Raw genomic sequence first — 21,243 nt, forward strand, 5'->3', positions numbered from 1 at the left:
GAAGGATCAGAAGTAAAACATTAGAGGCAATAGTATGTCTCGAGCTAGGATATTCAAACCGAAACTTATAGGAAAGACAGCCTTTAGAAGCCACCATAAGATGTTGATAGAACATAGCGCTAGCTGCATATCCTTAAGCTTTCCACTGAATCCATCCAATGGCTACAAGAATCCCCTCAGGGTTCCAAATACAATGTAACAACCTGGTAAAATAAATATATTTGCCTTTGTGTCATGCTGTTCCCCCACTCCTGTGTTTCCTTTCCCACTTAACTATTTTCTCACTTAGTGTCATGGATGCTTTCAGCAGACTCCTCTAGATTCCATAATTATACCTTTTAATGTTGTATTAGTTTTTAACCTGGTAACTTTACTAAACATAAACAATATTAAATACTCATAGAGTATCTGAATTGAAGATTAACTTAAAATGTGTTTTGCTCAAGCTAGAGAATATGACAATAAACACCTGTGGTTACATAATCACCCTATAAATTTCTAGTAGGGACATTGGTTTCGATTAAAGCTACATATGTGATTATCTTGTTGTGAGTCATATAATCTTTGTTGATTTGTACCTGTTATTTTGAGAAACCAAAGCATATTGTATTTATAAGCAGTTTATAACCACAGAAGTCTCTTTAATCAGGGAGGCTGAGTGGCTCAGTCGGTTAAGCCTCTGCCTTCAGCTCAGGTCCTAATCCCGGGGTCCTGGGATCAAGCCCTACATCGGGCTCCCTGCTCTGAAGGGGCGAGCCTGCTTCTCCCTCTGCCTTTCTCTCTCTGTAAGTTTCTCATGAATAAACAAATAAAACCTAAAAAAAAAAAGTGTCTTTAATCATTCGACAATAAAAATAGCTACATGTTTGAAATGTTTAGATTTTTTTAAAAGCCTATTAGCATGAATCTCATAAACAAAGACACTATTTTAATTTTATCTGACCAGATCAAGGTAGAAAGAAACTATTATTTTATTCATAGCTCACTGCTATTTGATAATACTCCTGAAAATATATTTTCTATGTGCAGAAAAAGAATCTGTGGGAAAGGGACAAAAAGCTAATGAAAGAAGCATGTGCTTGAAACCTAGATTTAAATTCAGTTTCAGGTTTTGTCACTTATTATATGATCTTTGGTGACTGACTAAAATTTTCTGAGCTTCAATTTTGTCAATAATAATGATGGAATTATACATATTGCACTGGTGTCCAAGCATTAAATTAGAAAATGATATTCATATACTTAGCAGAGTCTAAAAATTGTGGAATCCAGGAGATGTGGCCTTACACACTCTCACCTTTAAAAAATAAATTCTTAAGGCGATGACTAATTAATATTATTTTCAACCCTTATATTATTAAAAGTATAAAAAATGAATCAAGGGCCAAAGTGGGCTGCAATAGACATGTGGGTGCCATTTGGTGCACATGGGGAAGCCCAGTTTTCTTTCCTGAATCTTCTTCTGACACTCTTCATCTTATTTTGCCAATTACTGTCCTTCAGTAAATTGTTTCCCCTTTCGCTTTCTCATTATTGTCTAACTCTTTCTTGTCTTCCTTATCTAATCTCAGGTTGGCACATACAGAGACCTAGCAAATTGCAATCATTACTCTGGGGGACATAGCAGCCAAGGCACAGCCAACATCCCTTAGCGCTGCTAGCTTGCACTGGGAGAACATCAGATTCTTCTTCCTGTGATTACTGCGGCTATTGGGACAGTCATTAGCTCTGAAATTATTTCTTTCCATCAGCTCATTTATCAAATTTCAATGTCTCTGCTCAGCTTTCCTAAAGCCTGACCCTAGCCATTTCCTAGCATCCAACCTTCTTTAAAGCCATGATTCCTGACTGATAATGAACAGCATATGCTCATTTATTGTGGCTTATTTGTTTTTTCTTTTCTTTGACCTGAAATAACCTCCTTTTTTTTTTTTTTTCTGGTGTGCTGATGCCACACTTGCAGTATATGAAGCATTAAATGAAAACTATTATCACAAAGAAACTGTCCCCTTTCACTCTAGCAATATTTTCCACATTCTTGGTATACCTACAGACATTACTCTCAGGAAATCAAAGTTTCACGATCTGTTGTGTTTACTATTACTTTGTGCATACTATTCTTATCCTTCTATAAGATCTTGAGATGTTGAGGACAATCTCAGATTTTATAAGATTCCTCTCAAATTTTCAGTGTGACTATGCTACGCTAGACACAGGTTGATATCCTCAAGTTTAAAATCAGGATGATACGCTACCTAGGGAAGGGGGAAGAAATCAAAGCTCAACAATGTGAGCTTGCCAAAAGATGGACCCCAGAGATATCGTGGCATTTAGACTAATGAAGAGTATTCCCTATCTCAAAGACTGTAGGACTTCAATGTCCCCCATATAAATGAAAGATGACATGAAAAAGATCAGTCTGAGCCCAACTCACCTGAAGATCCTTTTCCTCTTATTAATGTATCCAAGAAAGTTCCCCTTTAGAATTCAAACATTATTAAAAATCTTAAGATGTTTGTAAATATTGCAGCAGTAGACTATAATTTCTAATTAATATGACAGGAATATATTTTTCTTAGTATCTAGAAAAACTCAGACATGCGTGAGAGGGAGGGTGAGAATCTGAGTCCTAGGTGAGTGAGAATCTAAGGGAGAATCTGAGTCCTAGGAACAAAGTGTCGGGTTTATGTATGACTCCATGACCTCAGGGACTTAGGCCCTAGAGAATTTGTAGTGAACCTTTTTTTTTTTTTTGACATAAAAACACTCAGAAAGTAGATTGAATTCTAGCTTGGGTGTTATTTTACAGGAATGTAATTTCTTCCAAATCACTGGAGACGATGTTTCATCAAACCTACCTCATGAATTTCCTCTAAAATGTAATTATAGAAAATATACAATTTGACTTAGAAAATATGGTGACTACAGTAAGCACAGGAAGGATAAATTATCTCATATACAACCATTCAGAGATAACTGCTGTTAGTATTTGCCGTGTGATTTTCCTCTTTTTCTCTGCAAAATGTGTTGTCTTGAGATGTATAAACAACATAATTTGAATTTGGATTCTAGCCTTTTCATTTAACACAAAATTATCTTTTTTTTTTTTTTTTTGTCTGTGGAAACACTGATTTACTTCATTGAAACTAATTTGTGTTTTTTTTTCCAAATATAGTTAATCTATTCTTCCAAGGTTATGTTAACATAATTGAATATTATAATCTTTTTGTTTCCATACATTCTGAAAACTGACAAATGTATTTTGGAAGTGTGTTTCTTTCTAAAACCAGCGGTTGTCAAGCAATCCATTGGTTCTACTTTGCCCAAATACCACCCAGTTAGATTCATTCAACACTTCCCTTGGGCCCCTGACAACCTGAAGAACTCTTGCCAGAACCCCTAACTCTTACCAGGAACCCCTAACATAACAAGCCCATTTTATCACAAAGAGTAGAATTGTTTATTGTAGATGACGTGGCCTTTCTCCAGAATCACAGGGTCTGCATTGTTTTTCTTCCACTTGTACTGGCATCTGTTCCATACTCTCTCTTGCTCCTCACCATTGGCATCTCTGCACTTAGGGAATGTGAATTGTTCCCGATTTCCTTTGAAAATTAGAAAGGAGGACACCTGGGTGGCTCAGTCAGTGAAGCATCCAACTCTTAGTTTTGGTTCAGGTCATGATCTCAGGTTCATGAGATGAAGACCCACCCTGGGCTCTCTGCTCAGTGGGGAGTCTACTTGAGATTCTCTCTCTCTCTCCCCCTCTCCCTTTTGGTCCCTCCCCCTACTTTTTGTCTTTCCCTCAAAAATAAATAAATCTTATTAGAAAGGAAAATAATACATTTGCCAAATCAATGATTGCCTACTATGTGCTTTAAGCCATATTCACTTGCCAAGGGCAACTATGTGGTTGAGTTTTCCATGGTCTGTGGTTATTTCCCAAGATCTATTTGTTTTCCCTCTGCTTGAAGAAATCTTCTTATGACTTCTTTTCCTGGCAATCACCAGCTTTTTCCTTCACAATCACATTTTTGCTGGTTTGGGGCACAGGCTGAACACATTTGGCCCTTGCAGAGGGACAACACGGAGAACACAATCTAGCAGTACTTTGTGGACACAAGAGAAATTTATTTGATCAATTTATTTAAGAATTTAGTGATAAATTGAAAACTAAAGAAACCCTAAACTCATGACTCATTTTCCCTACAGGGCATTTGTTGTGTTCTAGATTGCTGTGGGAGGCTGGGTATCTGAACCAGAGAGAAAGATTGAAATGCCCTATAGAAATTTCATGTTGCTGGGGTGCCTGGGTGGCTCAGTGGGTTAAAGCCTCTGCCTTCGGCTCAGGTCATAATCCCAGGGTCCTGGGATGGAGCCCTGCATTGGGCTCTCTGCTCAGCAGGGAGCCTGCTTCCTCCTCTCTCTCTCTCTGCCTGCCTTTCTGCCAACTTGTGATCTCTATTTGTCAAATTAAAAAAAAAAAAAAAAATAAAAGGAAAAAAAAAAAGAAATCTCATGGTGCTTAAAGAAAAATAATTAAAAATCTCACCAGAGAATTGAGACCTCTCACAAAATCTTGACCATCTCTCATCTCCCCTTACAATGTTTGTCTGGCTATTAGGGTGCATTGGGAAGGAAAAGAAAGAACTAAAGTCCAAAACTGGGGAGGTGGGGGGAGCACAAGCATTGCACCCTTTGAGATATGAGGGAGATACATAGTGGTTAGGTCTCAATCAAAAGCCAACCACTCTTGAGTAACAGGAATGAATCACAGGATGGCTAATTTTAATGGTTTCTTTACTAATTTCTGAAATACCTCTCTTTCCCCTTTTATATCAGTAAGCTTTCTAGGACCATTATGACAAATCATTCTTCTAATCTTCCTCTGTTTAAAGCCAAAACTAACTGTTTTCTTGGGCTGACCTGACAATTTACTCATATATGCCATGCCTGTCTTTTCTCAGAATTAATAACAATATGAAAACCATTCTGTTATAAACAAATTGTACCCTTACCTTGATTCTCAAAAGGACAATTACATCAGAACACTTATACCTCATCAGTACATTTTTCAAAGTCTTGGTATAAGAAGGTCATCAAAGGGACAATGAGAAGATCATTAAAGGCACATGCATTAACTAGTATATCTATATAGTACCATACTTCATTTATATATATAAATATAAATTCCTCTATGTTAAAGTGACAAAGACTTCCCGTATCTTTCCTGCCATCTCCTGTTTACTTTCAGTGGCTAATAGAAAAAAACTCTTTATGAAAGCAAAGCTACTCCTTCTAGAAAAATCACTTCTTATTTTATTTTATTATTTATTTTAAAGATTGTATTTGTTTATTTGATAGGGAGCCGAGCAGGGGGAGCAACAGGCAGAGGGAGAGGGAAAAAAATGTCTCTGTGCTAAGCAAGGAGCCCACCGTGACACTCAATCCCAGGACTCTGGAAGCATGACCCAAGCCAAAGATAGAAGCTTAACTGACTAAGCCACCCAGGTGCCCCTAAAAATCAGCTTTTAAAGGAACAAAGTAAAAACAAGTTCATAAAAGATCAAAAATATCCTCTACACACTGCTTTTCTTACTCTTCCATTCCCTGTGTTATTTCACATGCAATAAGAAACTTCAGTTAAAGTACGTTGCATTTCATTTCTCATGGATGAACACCTAAAGAAGGAATTGTCCAGGTGTGTGGGAAGTGTCCACATAACTTCAGAAGACTCTGTTAAACTGTTTTCAAACTCATTTTACCTTTTATCCCCATCTGAAATGTGTGAGCATTCTCTTTGCTCCACATTCTCACTGATACGTGGCATTTCAGTCATTTGTTTTGGCCATTCATATTGGTGTTCAGTGGTAGCTCACTGTGATTTTAATCAGAATTTCACTGATGATTAATAATGTTTATTGTATTTTCATATATTTATAGATGATTTGTATGTCTGTTTTTGTCAAGTGTCTGCTTAAAATTTCACCTTTAGCTAGATTGTCTACCTGGTTTTTATTTATTTTATTTTTTTTATTTTTAAGGATTTTATTTATTTATTTGACAGAGAGAGAGAGATCACAAGTATGAAGAGAGGTGGGGGGCGGGGGGGAAGCAGGCTCCCTGCTGAGCAGAGAGCCCCAGGCAGGGCTTGATCCCAAAGATCATGACTGAGCCAAAGGCAGTGGCTTAATCCACTGAGCCACCCAGGTACTCCTTGTCTATCTATTTTGAGCGTAAAGAGTTTTTTATAAAATGTTCTACAAACAAATCCTTTTTTCAAATGTGTATCTACACATATATGTGGCAAACACAGACACACAGACACACACACACACATATATATAAAATATTTACTCCCAGCCTGTGTTTTACAGTTGTTGTTGTTGATTTTTAACAAAGATCCTTTACCACTAAAACACTTTCATAACCAATTTTTATGTTGGTGAAGTTCTTTCTGTCAGTTTTCTGAGAATCCATCCCTTTTGTGTTTTATCTTAAAAAAAAATGCACCTCAAATTTTAAACTATTATTTTTTCGTGTTTTATGCTAAAATTCTTTAGTTTCAATTTTTATGCTTAGCACTCTGATCCATTTCATTGAATTCAAGTTAATAACTGTGTGTGGTGTGAGATAAGAGTTAAGCCTCCTTTATCCATATGGATATCCAGTCTCTGTAATGCTTGTTGAAAAGCATGTTTTTTCCATTGAATTATGTTGACATGTTTGCTGAAATTTGAATAACCAGATATGCTTGGGTCCATTTAAATTTTTCCTGGGGGCACCTGTGTGGCTCAGTGGGTAAAAGCATCTGCCTTCAGCTCATGTCATGATTCCCAGGGTCCTGGGATTGAGCCCCGCATCGGGCTCTCTGCTCCGCAGGGAGCCTGCTTCCCCCTCTCTCTTTGCCTGCCTCTCTGCCTACTTGTGATCCCTGTCTGTCAAATAAATAAATAAAATCTTTTAAAAATAAATAAATAAATAAATAAATAAATAAGTTTTTCCTGAATAAAAGTCATCTTCTCTCATTCGATATAAGAATAGCAAAATGTTGATGCTGTATAAGGTGCAGTGAGCTGGAACACTTGTTAAAGCGATCTCCAGAGCAGAAGCAGCCTGATTGCAATTCTAGAGGAAACTTTCTAGATCTGCATGTATTTGATGAATGGTTGATTAGCTTTATTTTGGAAACGTACCTATATAATAACACTAAGTGATAAAATATTTTAAAATAACTTACAAATATCACATAATACAATAAAATAATTTTATTTTTAAATTTTGGTTTACATGTCTGGAGATATTTCACTAAAATTAATGTACAGAATATCACTAATCATAAAATGTGCTGCTATAAGTATATTAACTAATAGCCTGTTGAAAAGTGATTTAAATCATCAACTGCCCAACAAGCTTTGAACAATCTCTAGTATAGTAAACCAGGTTTTTTTTTTTTTTCAGAAATAAAATAATGAATCTAACAATATTTTAAAAAATATTTTATTTATTTATTTGACAGAGATCACAAGTAGACAGAGAGACAGGCAGAGAGAGAGAGAGAGAGAGAGAGGAGGAAGCAGGCTCCCTGCCGAGCAGAGAGCCCAATGCGGGGCTGGATCCCAGGACCCTGGGATCATGATCCAAACGGAAGGCAGAGTTTTAACCCACTGAGCCATGCAGGTGCCCCTGAACCTAACATTATTATATTGAGTGACAAAGCAATTTTGCAACAACTGATCTTCTGAATATATCTTTCATGTCTTTGGTCCTAAGGCTGTAGATCAAGGGAGTCAGCATGGGAATCACCACTGTGTAAAACACAGAAGCCACTTTATGAGCCAAGACTTTTTAGGATTAGGGATAGAGTAGAGGAAAAGGAAGGTCTTGTGGAAGATTGTGATGGCTGTCAGGTAAGAGGCACAGGTGGAAAAGGTTTTCCAGCGCTCACTTGTAGAAGACATCCTCATAACAGTGAAAAAATGAGTATATAGGACATCAGAATAATCATCAGTCCGCTCACCTCATTGAATATGGCAATAATAAAACACAGCATCTGGCTGATCTAGGGGTCTGAACAGGAGGCAGAAACAATTACAGAGAGGTCACAGATAAAATTATTTATGATGCTAGATTCACAACAGGATAATGCAAGAAGGAAATATGTGAGTGTCAGGGAACACACTATACCCCACAAGTAAGATCCCACCACCAGCAGAGCGCACAGCTTCTGAGACACAGTGGTGTTATACAACAAGGGGTTACAAATGCCACAAAACGGTCATAGGCCATCACTGCTAACTTTAAAGTTTCTGTTACTCCAGATATGCAAGTAAAGCAAAATTGCCTAATGCAACCAAAGAAGGAGATTGTTCTGTCCTCCACAATCAAGTTCTCCAACAATGTAGGTATAACTACGGTGGAAAAACCAAAATCCACAAAGGACAAATGACTAAGGAAAAAACACATGTTCCTGTGGAGATTTGGATTGATCTTGATGATTATTATCATGCCCAAATTTCTCACAGTGGTGACCATATAAATAGACAAGAAAACTAGGAAGAGTAGAACCTGTAGTGCTGGATATTCTGAAAATCCCAAGAGAATAAAAGTGGGTATGAGACTTTGATTTCCTTCAGATTACATCATGATTCCTGTTGAATAAAGACCCAACAGCTAGTTCTGAAAAGTAGAACTGAATGGAAAAGAGGAAGAGAGAAAAGGCTTCATTGGCTACTGTGAAGTTGCCATAGAATGGTGAATCTTAAAGTATGGTCCCCAAACCAGCAACAGCTTGAGCGACTGAGAAGTTGTGAGGGATGCAAATTCTCTAACCCCATCACCAACTTTCAGAATCAGAAACCCTAGGATGGGGCTCACAGTTCTTGACTTAACCCGTTCTCCAGGTGATTTTGATGCCTGCTAAATTATTGGAATCACTGGTATATAAAACATATTAATCATTCTGCTGTTTAAAATTTAACCCTCATTAGTATTATTACTTTGAACTGAAATACAAATTTAGACCACAAAAGTAATTGTGTAAAACAGGAGGAAAAGAGGCAGAAAAGAAGCACAGAGAACTTTGTTTTGGTTTTAAGAATTATACAAAGGATCAAGATCAGTTGGCATTGCAAATGGTGCCACATAAATCTTCGTATTAATTTTTTTATATATTCAAAGTTTTCTAGGCATTATACAGAATTAAATACCCATGGAATTTAAGAGGAGAAGGGAGTTGAGGGGAAATTGGAAGGGGAGGTGAACCATGAGAGACTATGGACTCTGAAAAACAACCGGAGGGTTTTGAAGGGGCGGGGATAGAAGGTTGGGGGAACCAGGTGGTGGGTATTGGAGAGGGCACAGATTGCATGGAGCACTGGGTGTGGTGCAAAAACAATGAATACTGTTACGCAGAAAAGAAATTAAAAAAACAAAAGAGAGTGGAAATAAACCTTAAAATGTATCTAGTCTATCCCATATACTTAACACTTGAGAATGCATTATAGACTCTTATTCCTGAAATAATCATCTAGCTTCCATCCAACTTCTACTAAGGGTATACTGCCTTCAGGGATAGTTTTGTCAGTCTTTTATTGACATTTTTCCCAACATATATTATTTTATCAATTAAATTTAATTAATTAACATTTCATTAGCTATTTAATAATGTGTCTTACATCATTCATTCCATTATATATTATAAAATTACAAATATGTAATTAATTTGAATATACATAGAGGAACAGGAGCATCTCATATTCACCAACAATGGTGAATGGCTCCATACAAAATACGTTCTATGATACGATGAAAATAACACATTTTCTGGACCAATAGAAGTAAGCCCTTTCCTATGATGAGGAAAACCTGGGCAATATTAGGAAATAAGAGGATAGGCACATAAAATGAATAGTCTCGAGATTCAGACATGAACTGCAACAGAATTAGATGAGTTATCTGTCCCATCATCCTAGCTTTGCCTAGAAGCAGTGTCAGCCTCAATGTGAATGCTTAAACATGTACTACAAACAACCCCCGCGCCTAGAGCATATTCTTTCCAACAGCAAGTGAGACCAGGCAGATACATTGTAAATATGCATTATTCTTCAGGATATTTTAATAAATGAGCTTCCTCCAACATTCGAAACTATTAGCAAAATTGTGGCTTATTAGAGAGATCGCTACACTGTTCTGGCTTAGTGGAACACTTATGAGGTCAATGAATACTCAGAAAAAGACTTGGTATCCCGACCCTACCAATTTCAAGTGATTTTGGTGAAAATTAATGGAGTAGGATTTGGTTTGTATTCATACTGAGACTAGGCATACGGGATTACAAAATTAATAAATAACCCATAATTTTCTGTGACTTCCACATTGCTAACTGCTGCCAGTTTCTGTAATACAAAATTTAGTTCTCAGAAACACTTTATGCTTCATGAGTAAAAAATGTCTCTGACCTCAAAATGGGTTGTTTATAATTTTTGGAATAGTCTATTTGAGCTGGAGTTCCATGTTTCCCACCTAAATTGAAAGCTACCAAAAGAGAAATGAACTGACCTGAAACCAGAAGTTCTTAATTTACTGAGAATTTCTTCTTATGGTTAATAAATCTCAGGCATTTTTTTTCTTAGTAATAAAACATTCTTTCAAATAGCAACAGGCTTGAGATTTGAAATAAAGTAGCAGTATATTTCAATAAGTATGCCAGTAAAGTGGCATTTTATTTCCAGGACATGAGAAATCTTAGGAAATACAAAGAAAAAAACCCGAGAGTTGAATCCACAATCTAAACTCTGCCAAACTCTGGGTCTTATATCTGCCTCCAAGACCATGGAAATATAGCTATAAAGAATTATAATTGGAGTGTTCCTCAGTGAACCACAAATCATACAGACAGTTGAAACACTGTCTCTTGTGTCATTGCAGTATGTGCATTTGCTTTTAAAGCACTGGGGATAATTACATCACCACATCTATTCCACTAATTGCTTTTAGATATTGAATTATTGAAATAATATGCATTTTTTATTTTTAAAGGTTTTATTTATTTATCTGAGAGAGAGAGCATGAGAGAAAGCATGAGAGGGGAGGCAGAGGGAAAGATGGGGGCAGACTCCCTGCTGAGCAGGGAGCTCCCTGAGGGGCTATATCTCAAGACCCTGGAACCATGACCTGAGCCAAAGGCAGATGCTTAACAGGCTGAGCTACCCAGGTGCTCCTGAAATAATATGTATTAATTGAAGAACACATGAACTGTTGAGTTCAAAATAAGAAAATAGAAGAAGAACAATCCAAAAGTAGTTGTTATTAACTCAACTGCATTTCAAATTCCACATTGGTGTGGAATACTTGTTCAACACTACCTTAAGCAAAAGGATGAAGGCGACCATCATCAGTGATATAATGAGGATATCATTTACCTCCTGATACTATATGAGGAGAAAGGTTTTATCTCTGATATTCTTTCCCCAAACCCATAATCCCATCCTAAAATGAGAAAATCATTATGCAAACTCATATTTGGAAGCATTTCACAGGATACCTAGCCACTATTCCTTAGGATTGTCAGAGTCAAGAACAAGAAGAGAATGAAAAACTTTCACAGACCAGACTAGACTGAAGACACACAGCAATTACATGCAATGTGGTTGTAATCCAAGCCTGGATTGGACCTCAGACAAGAAAGAAAGCACTGATGGGAAAAAATTTAAAAAATGAAGAATCTATATAAAGTTAAAATTTTAGTGATCATAATGTACTACTAATGCTTCTTTTTACAAAGAAAATTTATTTATTTATTTATTTATTTATTTATTGACAGATTACAGCAGCTGATGGAGAAACAAAGGGAGAGGAAGAGAGACTCTCAGATTCAGTGTTGAGTATGGAGCCCCACACAGGGTTCAATCTCACATCCCTGAGATCATGACCTGAGTTAAAATCGAGAGTCAGAAGCTCAACCAACTGGGCCACCCAAGCTGCCCTGTAATGTACTAATGCTTCTTTTCAAATTTTTCATTTTATCATGGTAATAACACTTGATGTGACATTTACCTTCTTAAGAGATTTTTAAGTATAGAATACAGTATTGTTGACTGCAAATATAATTTTATGTAGCAGATCTCTGGAACCTACTCATCCTTTAAACTGAAACTTTATACCCACTAATTTGTAACTTCTTTTCTTCCCTTCCCCCAGTCCCTAGCAACTTTCATTCCCTTCTCTGATTCCAATAATCTGGTTATTTTATATATATTGTTTAAGTGGAATTTATTTTCTGTGACTCACTTATTTTATTTACATAATATCCTCAGAGTTCATCCTTGTGGTCATATATTATGGAATTTCCTTTATTTTTAGGGCTGAATTGTATCTGATTGTATATCTATACCATATTTTCTTTATCCATTTATCTATCCATGGACATTTAGGCATTTCTCCACCTTGAATATTGTGAATGGTTCTTCAATGAACATGAATGCTAAAATATTTTTGAAATCTTGAATTCAATTCTTTTGGATAAATATCAAGATGCAGGGATCGCATGTTACTTAAATTTTTAATTTTTTGAAAAACCTCTATACGGTTTTCCATAGCAACTGCACTATTTTGCATTCCCATCAACAGTGCATAAGGGTTCCTATTTCTTCATAGCCTTATCAACATTTGTTATACATATAACAATATATATAACAATATATATGTAACATATATATCATTACATATATATATATAAATACAAGTTTGAGGTGAGTCACTGTTTTGATTTGTATTTATTTTCCTGATAATTAAGTGACATCAAACTTTTTTTTCTTTTTCTTTTGGCCCACCTTTTGGCTGTTTGTATATCTTAGAAAGGATGTCTGAATTCAGTCCTTAGCCAACTTTCTAATTGGATTATAAGTTGTTTTTTGTTTGTTTGTTTGCTTGCTTGTTTTGTTTTTTGTTTGCTTGTTTGTTTTTGCTATTGAATTGTATGAGTTCCTTATTTGTAGTATCGGAAATTAATCCTTTATCAGATACATGTTTCATACATGTGTTCTACCATTCTATAGGTTTCCTTTTTATTATTTATTGTCTCCTATGCTGTGCAAAGTCTTTGACAAATGCATCATGTTAATTGTATAAGATGTTAACAATATGGGTAATTGAGTAAGGTGTGTACAGAAACTCTGAAATATTTTTACAATTTATTTTGTAGAGTGGAAATTATTTAAAAATTTAAAACTTATATTAAAAATATCAACATTCACATTAATAGGCTCATTTCATGGACTTCCCACCATCACAACCGTTGCTGTCAAGGCACTATCACCTGAAATAGTATAAATGTAACAATTAGCCTTTCAACATCCACATTTGCTTTCACTTTGAGTCATTTTGCTACACCTTTTGTCACTTGCTTTTTTAATGTTTGTGGCTGTGGATGTGAAGGGAGAGGTGGGCGATGCAACAGGTAATAATTAGCATTTCCAAACACTTAATCACTAAAAAAAATAGAATTTATTTAGCGAATCCAAACCTACATAACATTTTCTAAAACTGCACATGCTTCACAAAGAAAAAAACTAAACATAAAAAAAATCTAATTTTCTAGGTCACAAAATTGGTATGTAGAATAATCAGGATTCAAATTTCATCCCTTCATGTAAAGAGATACTAATATCACAACAGACTAAAGACATTTCATTATATCAATTTTCTTTAGGTGGTGCTTTAATTTGATTGTTTTCCTTGTGTATCTATTTTATTTGGTGTCTAGCTTAGTTATATATTCAATATTTGTGAAATGAAAATAAGAAAATAAATATTTCATAGTATAGTTTTAGTCATTTATATTTGCAAATTATAATTACAACTTAAAAAGAATTCTATACATATTATCTCCGTTGTTTCTTGAAATAAAAATGGAATTAGCATGAGATTCTAATGTCTACTTTGTCATAGAATGTGATTTTCATAAAGATAATTGTATTCTGGATATTAACAATCTGGGAGTTATTTTAAGTACTCCAAACCTGTGTTGTTAATTAGAAGTAGGAATCGGACCATTCCCCAGACCATTAATTCTCTGTAGTATTTAAAACTCCCTGTCACTCTTCACACAATACAGTACAATGAAAAATTTCTGAAAGTCTAACCTAATTATAAGCAACAAAATAACTAAAACCTGGAAACAGGTCAAAAGTTTATAATTTCATGAAATAAGCTGAGTGTAAAATATAAACATTGCCAGAAATGGTTAAAATAATTCTTGAAGCCAAAGTGTTGCATCATATTAAAGTTCAAGGAAGGCAATAGCCCTTCTAAAATCATGGAATAAAAGGGTGATGATGAATTCTCAATGAAATTTTAATTAATTTTTACAAGTTCAGTATAATCTGGCTTTCAAAATAATATACTGATATTTGTAATATAATATATTTACAATCCAAAATACATAGATTAAATATATGAATATTGAAATACTCAAAACACAAAAATATTAATATATATTTATATCTGTTATATGTATAACATATATTTATATCTGTACCAATCAATCTATAAAAAAAAGAATGATAGAAACAGATACTTTGGTGATTATAAAATTGAGAGATCATGCCAACATTCTGAGGCATCAATTTCTATATTAGCAACATGGACGAGACTGGAAGAGATTATGCTGAGTGAAATAAGTCAAGCAGAGAGAGTCAATTATCATATGGTTTCACTTATTTGTGGAGCATAGCAAATAGCATGGAGGACAAGGGGAGATGGAGAGGAGAAGGGGGTTGGGGGAAATTGGAAGGGGAGGTGAACCATGAGAAACTATGGACTCTGAAAAACAATCTGAGGGTGTTGAAGGGGCGGGGGATGGGAGGTTGGGGGAGCCAGGTGGTGGGTAATATAGAGGGCACGGATTGCATGGAGCACTGGGTGTGGTGCAAAAATAATGAATACTGTTGGGTGCCTGGGTGGCTCAGTGGGTTAAAGCCTCTGCCTTCAGCTCAGGGTCCTGGGATCGAGCCCCGCATTAGGCTCTCTGCTCTGCAGGGAGCCTGCTTCCTCCCCCCTCTCTCTCTGCCTGCCTCTCTGTCTACTTGTGATTTCTCTCTGTCAAATAAATAAAATCTTTTAAAGATTAAAAAAAATAATGAATACTGTTATGCTGAAAATAAAAAATTAATAAAAAAATAAATAAAACCATTTATGATAAATTAAATGTAATGGTCTTTCTTTACATGACACATTTACCTAATGTGATTCCAAAGATAGTTCAAAAGGAAAATCTCCCTCCTTCCCTCCCTTCTGCCTGTCATCCCATCAACTTTTCCACTTGCCACCTATTTTTGCTTGTTTTTTGACTCTTTTGAATCCTCAAGAAATAATACTGAATATCTATATTCATATACAGAGAGACATGCATACGCACTTCTTACATCAATGATGTTAAATTAGGACGACTGTGTGGTTCTTGCTCAATTTTTCTGGAACACTTTATTTGGTCCAAATGAGTACATATAAAATGACAATATTTTTAATGGCTACATGGTATGTTCCTTCTAAAAAAAAAAATACTACAATTTATAAGCCAAACAATAGTGAGTATTTCAAATTCTATATTCTTTTGCTACTATAAATAATACTTCAAAAATATCCAAAAAATATGTGTATCTCTTTCCTTTTCTTTTCCAAGTAACTCTAGGAGGACTTCTAAGAAGTGGTATTGCTATGTGTATTTTCTTAGGATAGGTATTAACCAAATTGCTCTCTAAAGTAGTTCTGCCAATTTCTATCCTCAACAACAATGTAAGAATATGGGAACAAACTAATAGAATAATTTATTATATAACATTTAAAATTCATGTTCTCAGGACAATAACCATTTGATTTAACATTAAAGAATCCAAAAAATATAAGTTTCCATATGAAAATATTAAAGGAACTCAGATGTAGAGAAAGCAGCTTAATGAAATTCCACATCTACACTCCAAAACATTGCAAAAACATGGACAAATAAAGCAGATAACGTTGTTAATCTGGAAAAAAGAGGAATGTATGAGAAACCTATCAGAAACAGCATTCTATTTATTTTTTTAAGATTTTACTTATTTATTTTTTTACTTGAGAGAGAGTATGCAGGAGCAGGGAGGAAGGGCAGAGGGAGAGGGAGAAGCAGACTCCACACTAAGTAGGGAGCCAGCCGGATGCAAGGTTCCATCCCAGGACCCTGGGATTCACAACCTGAGACGAAAGCAGACACTTAACTGACTGAGCCATCCAAGTGTCCCTAGAAAACATCTTAAATATGAAATATTAAATGCTTTCCTTATGAAGTGAGAAAATCAAGGATGGCCATTTTTACTATGTTTATTCAAAATTACACTGAACTTCTTAGGTAGTTAGACAAAAACAAAAAATAATGAAAAGGAATAATATTGGAAACAGCAAAATCAGAATATATTTAATCAGAGATTATATGATATACATGTTGAAAATCCAAACTAATCTACAAAAATTTTAAAATTTTCATGAGATATAGTAGAGTGTCCCAAAATAAAATTAATATGGCAGTAAATTAGATTCTGATCTAAAAATGATACATATCTTACAAATGAAATTTAAAATAGTATGAAAAAGATCACACACTCAGAGATTAATTTCACAAAATATTTGCAAGAACTTTACAAAAAAAACAATGTGGTAAAATGTCTATTGCAAAAATTAAAACAAATCTAAACAGATAGATATAGCATTCTCATGATTTTAAGTCTCATGATTCTCATGAAGACTTAAGAATGCAAATTGTCATTTCCTTCAAAATGGATCTATATTTCTGATGTAATTCTGTCTTAAAACTAAGGAAGAATGATTCTAAAATTTGCTTGAAAAGGTAAGGATCAAAAGACATCTCAATTATCCTGCAGGAAAGGGAGCAACTTTTCAGGAGTGACTTTACTAGATACTGTATCTTATTAGTTACACATAGTTCTGACTATGAAACAGAGAAGCATATAGAAAGTTTGTATGCTATACATATAGTGACATTTACATGTGAAAAAAACTGCACTTTAGGTCAGTCTAATGGAATGATTTTGAAATAAATATTTCTGGGAAAATATACATCCATAGGTTAAAACATAAAATCAGCCACTTTTCATATCACACCAAAATTTAATTCCAGTTTGATCTTAGAATAAATTTAAAAATCAGCGTAAAAGGAATAAAATAAGATCTAGAATCCAAGAGAAAATAGAATATAATATCAAAGATAATAATGTATGAAATTTGGGACAACTTAGCACATAAAATGTGGGAATATCTTCATTCCTTTAGAGGAAATAAATATATCCTGAATAGGACATTAGAAGCACAACACTGTAAAGGAACACTCTGATAAACTCTGCTAAACTCTGATAAACACTCTGCTTCAGTAAACATTAAGAAATCTGTGTCACTACATACATCATCAAGAGAGTGGACAGACAGCCACAGTCTAGGAGAAAATGCAGTCATGGTACATCTATCAAACAAAGGGCTTTTATTTAAAAGGTATAATGAACTACATATTTATGACAGAAGACAAACAACCTATAGAAAAATGGACAAAAAAAACCAAAATTGGTTTGTCACAAACGAAAAAGAGCCCAATGACTACTAATAATCATATTATAAGAAATTCAATTTTCACCGGGGAGGCTCAGTCAGTTAAGCATTGAACTCTTATTATTTTTATGTTCAGTTAGCCAGCATATAGGTTATCATTAGTTTTTGATGTAGTGTTCCATGATTTATTAGTTGTGTATAACATCCAGTGCTTATCACCTCATGTGCCCTCCTTAAGCACTGGACCCCTGATATTGGCTCAGGTCGTGATCTTATGACCTGGGTCATAAGAATGAGCCCTGGGTCGTGAGAATGAGCCCTGTGTCCAGCTCTGCACTCAGCAGGGAGTTTCCTTGAAGATTCTCTCCCTCTGTCTCTCCTCCTATTCTCTCTCTCTCTCAAATAAATAAATAAATAAATAAAATAAAGGAAATTTAACCACATTGAAAATAAGAGGAATTTAAATTATAACCAAAGTGAGATAACCACTACTCACCTATCAACATTGAAGATATTAACATATCTATTAACATGATATTAACATAACATGATATTAATTATATTAACATAACATTCAACAATATTGAATGTTGGTAAGAATGGGCAATAAATAGAAGTCACCCATGATATAGGGAGAATTTAAATTAATCCACTGACTTTGGAATATTGTTTGATGGCATCTGATAAAAGAGGAGAAATCAGCTCCTTGTGATCCAGAACTTTCAGATACAGGACACATCTCATAGAATGAGAGCTTGCTTATGTGCAGAAAAGCAGATGTCTGTGAAAAAGTGTTCATAACAGCATTTTCATAAAGGTCAAGAAGATGAAATAACCAAAAGTTTATTAGTAGTATAAATAAAGCAACTATGACTTTTTTTTATGGAACATTCTTCACTAATGAAAATGAACTACTGTTACAACTAATAATTTCGACATCCATTCAAAACAAATGTTGAGCCAAAGCCAGATAAAATTGAATATATACTCTAAGATTACACTTATATGCACTCCAAAAGGAGGCAAAATTAGCATTTATACTCTCATAACCAATTCGTAGGAGTTGTCGCTAAACAGAAAGAGTTCTGAACACCACAACGAAGTCTGCTCCTAGTGGTGCTAGAGAAGCAGTGATTAGAGACTACTTATAGATATTTTGAAAAGTGCTGATAATGTTTTGTCTTTACTTTCTTGGAAAAGGGAACACATGGAAAGGAAAAATTATTCAAAATTACTTCTTTATGTGTTTGTCATATTTCATGATTTGAGAAAGAGGAAGAGAAGAATAAGGAGAAAGGGGAGGGAGGGAACATGGAAAGGTAACATATTCATAGATTCTGGGAGTTAGGATGAAGGCTTCTGTAGAGGACCATTATTTAACATACTATACTCTGAGAGTAGAACTTGAGCAGAATTTTCCTTCTTTCTTTTCTTTTAATCTGCAAGAGATTTCTTCTCTCTCTCTCTTTTAGATTCTATTTATTTATTTGTCAGAGAGAGAAACAGAGCACAAACTAGAGGAGAGGCAGAGGCAGAGGGAGAAGCATGCTCCCCATGGAACAAGGAGCCTGCTGTGGGGTTTGATCCCAGGATTCTGGGATCATGACCTGAACTGAAGGAAGACACTTAACAGACTGAGCCACGCAGGTGTCCCTGAAAGTGATTTCTTAAAGTACAATGAGACATAATAATCACAGTTGCATATAAATTAACCAATTTTCTGAATAAATTTTTCGGATTACTTGAAGAAAAAAATGAATACCCATCAATGCAAATGCAATGAATAAAAAGTATTTAAAAGTGTGTGTGTGTGTGTGTGTGTGTGTGCGTGTAAAAATCAAAATTACATTGAGTGAGAAAGCAGTTTGGTATGGATTAACTTCCTGGCCGTGTCTTTCACATCTTTGTTCCTCAGGCTATAAATGAGGGGGTTCAACATGGGGATCATGACCGTAAAAAACACAGTAGCCACTTTGACCAGGAGCCATGAGCTTTTGGAGTTGGGCACACAGTAGAGAAGAAGGATGATCCCATGGAAGATGGTGATGGCCGTCAGGTGGGAGGCACAGGTGGAGAAGGCTTTCTGGAGTCCACCAGTAGAAGGCATCTTGACGATGGTGACAACTATGAATAAATAGGAAGCCAGGATAATCAGGAGGCTACAAACCTCATTGAATGTAGAAATGACCAAACACGTCATCTGACTGAAGTAGGGGTCAGAGCAGGATAAAGAGAGGATTGCAGAATATTCACAGCCAAAGTGATTTATAACGTTGGGACCACAGTAGGATAGTTCCAAAAGAGAATATGTGAGTGTCAAGGAACATATTCCACCCCACGCGTAAGTTCCAGCCACCAAGAGGGCACAGAGTTTCTGAGACATAGCAACTGTGTAGAGCAGAGGGTTACAAACAGCCACAAACCGGTCATAGGCCATAACTGCTAGCATGAACATTTCCGTTATCACAAATGCACAAACAAAGTAAAATTGAACCATGCACCCTTTGAAGGAGATGGTTCTGTCTTCCACGACCAAGATTTCTAGCAGTTTAGGTGTGAAGACACTGGAATAACAAATATCCAAAAAGGACAGATGGCTGAGGAAAAAGTACATAGGCGTGTGGAGTTTGGGATTGAACCTTATGACCACAATTATGCCCAGGTTTCCCACCAGAGTGACTGTGTAGATGATCAAGAACACCAGGAAGAGGGGTATCTGGAGGTTTGGGTATTCTGAGAAACCCAGGAGGATGAATGTGGTCACAGAGCTCTGATTTCCCTCACCAAGGGCCATGGTTCTTGATTTTTAAAAATAAGCAAAGGAGAAGCAAAGAGAATCGAGCAGCAGAACTTGAGAAGGAAGAGTAAAAGACAATCAGGACAGGGAAGGCAATGCAGTCAGTGGGTACTCATGGGTCTTCTGCTTCACTTTGGAATCTTGCTTCATGACTTTACTGACTTTTTGATTATGTTCAATAAGCTGTATCCTTCAGTACTTTAGTTTCCTCATCTGGAAAATAAGAAAAAAAACATAGGACTTACCAGTAGTATGTGCTGTAAAAGATCTGTAAATACACATGATTCTTAGAGCGTTCAATGCCCTCAAGATAAAATAGAATTCAATAAGAACAAAGGAGACACAGAGCATAATCTGAAAAACACTGAGCATATCTTAGTAGCCATATGACCATGGCAGAAGTGGCTTTGGGAAAATTAAACACTTTTAATACATAAAGAAAAACATAATAGGAAATTTTGGGGGTGGAATATATCATTAGACACTCACAAATCTGTTTTGATATATAGAATGTTTACTATTCTAGGTATATCCCATTATCAGGGATGCATAAAACGTCTACTTAAGAGGCTCTCTAAGTGGAGTGGTCAAAAATTCCACAGATAACTACGTTCTGCCAATTATATCCACACCATATCATCATTTTTAAGGCTCAAAATACTCTATGATTTAAAATTGTTTTCTGAGGGGGGTGTTTTGAAAGTAGTTTTGTATGTTTCACATCAAGTATCATCTGTCGGTTATGCAATCTGTAGTGCATATTATATTGAAATGGAAAAAGAAGTCTGCTTATTTATCAGTGATCATAACACACACACACACACACAGAGAGAGAGAGAGAGAGAGAGAGAGAG

The 21,243-nt window shown here is 35.5% G+C and overlaps 1 protein-coding gene and 1 pseudogene across 1 annotated transcript; both read right to left on the reverse strand.

Annotated features, from left to right (window-relative positions):
• Nucleotides 1-7,701: 7,701 nt before the first annotated feature.
• LOC132010191 (olfactory receptor 5D13-like) lies at nucleotides 7,702-8,646 on the reverse strand (annotated as a pseudogene).
• A 10,789-nt stretch (nucleotides 8,647-19,435) lies between these two features.
• Nucleotides 19,436-20,386, reverse strand: LOC132010200 (olfactory receptor 1165). The gene has a single exon (XM_059388131.1). It carries the CDS (start codon nucleotides 20,384-20,386, stop codon nucleotides 19,436-19,438), a length of 951 nt encoding a protein of 316 aa, XP_059244114.1.
• Nucleotides 20,387-21,243: the final 857 nt, after the last annotated feature.

This window comes from Mustela nigripes, chromosome 1 (assembly GCF_022355385.1).
Source record: "Mustela nigripes isolate SB6536 chromosome 1, MUSNIG.SB6536, whole genome shotgun sequence".
Classification (NCBI taxonomy): Eukaryota; Metazoa; Chordata; class Mammalia; order Carnivora; family Mustelidae; genus Mustela; species Mustela nigripes.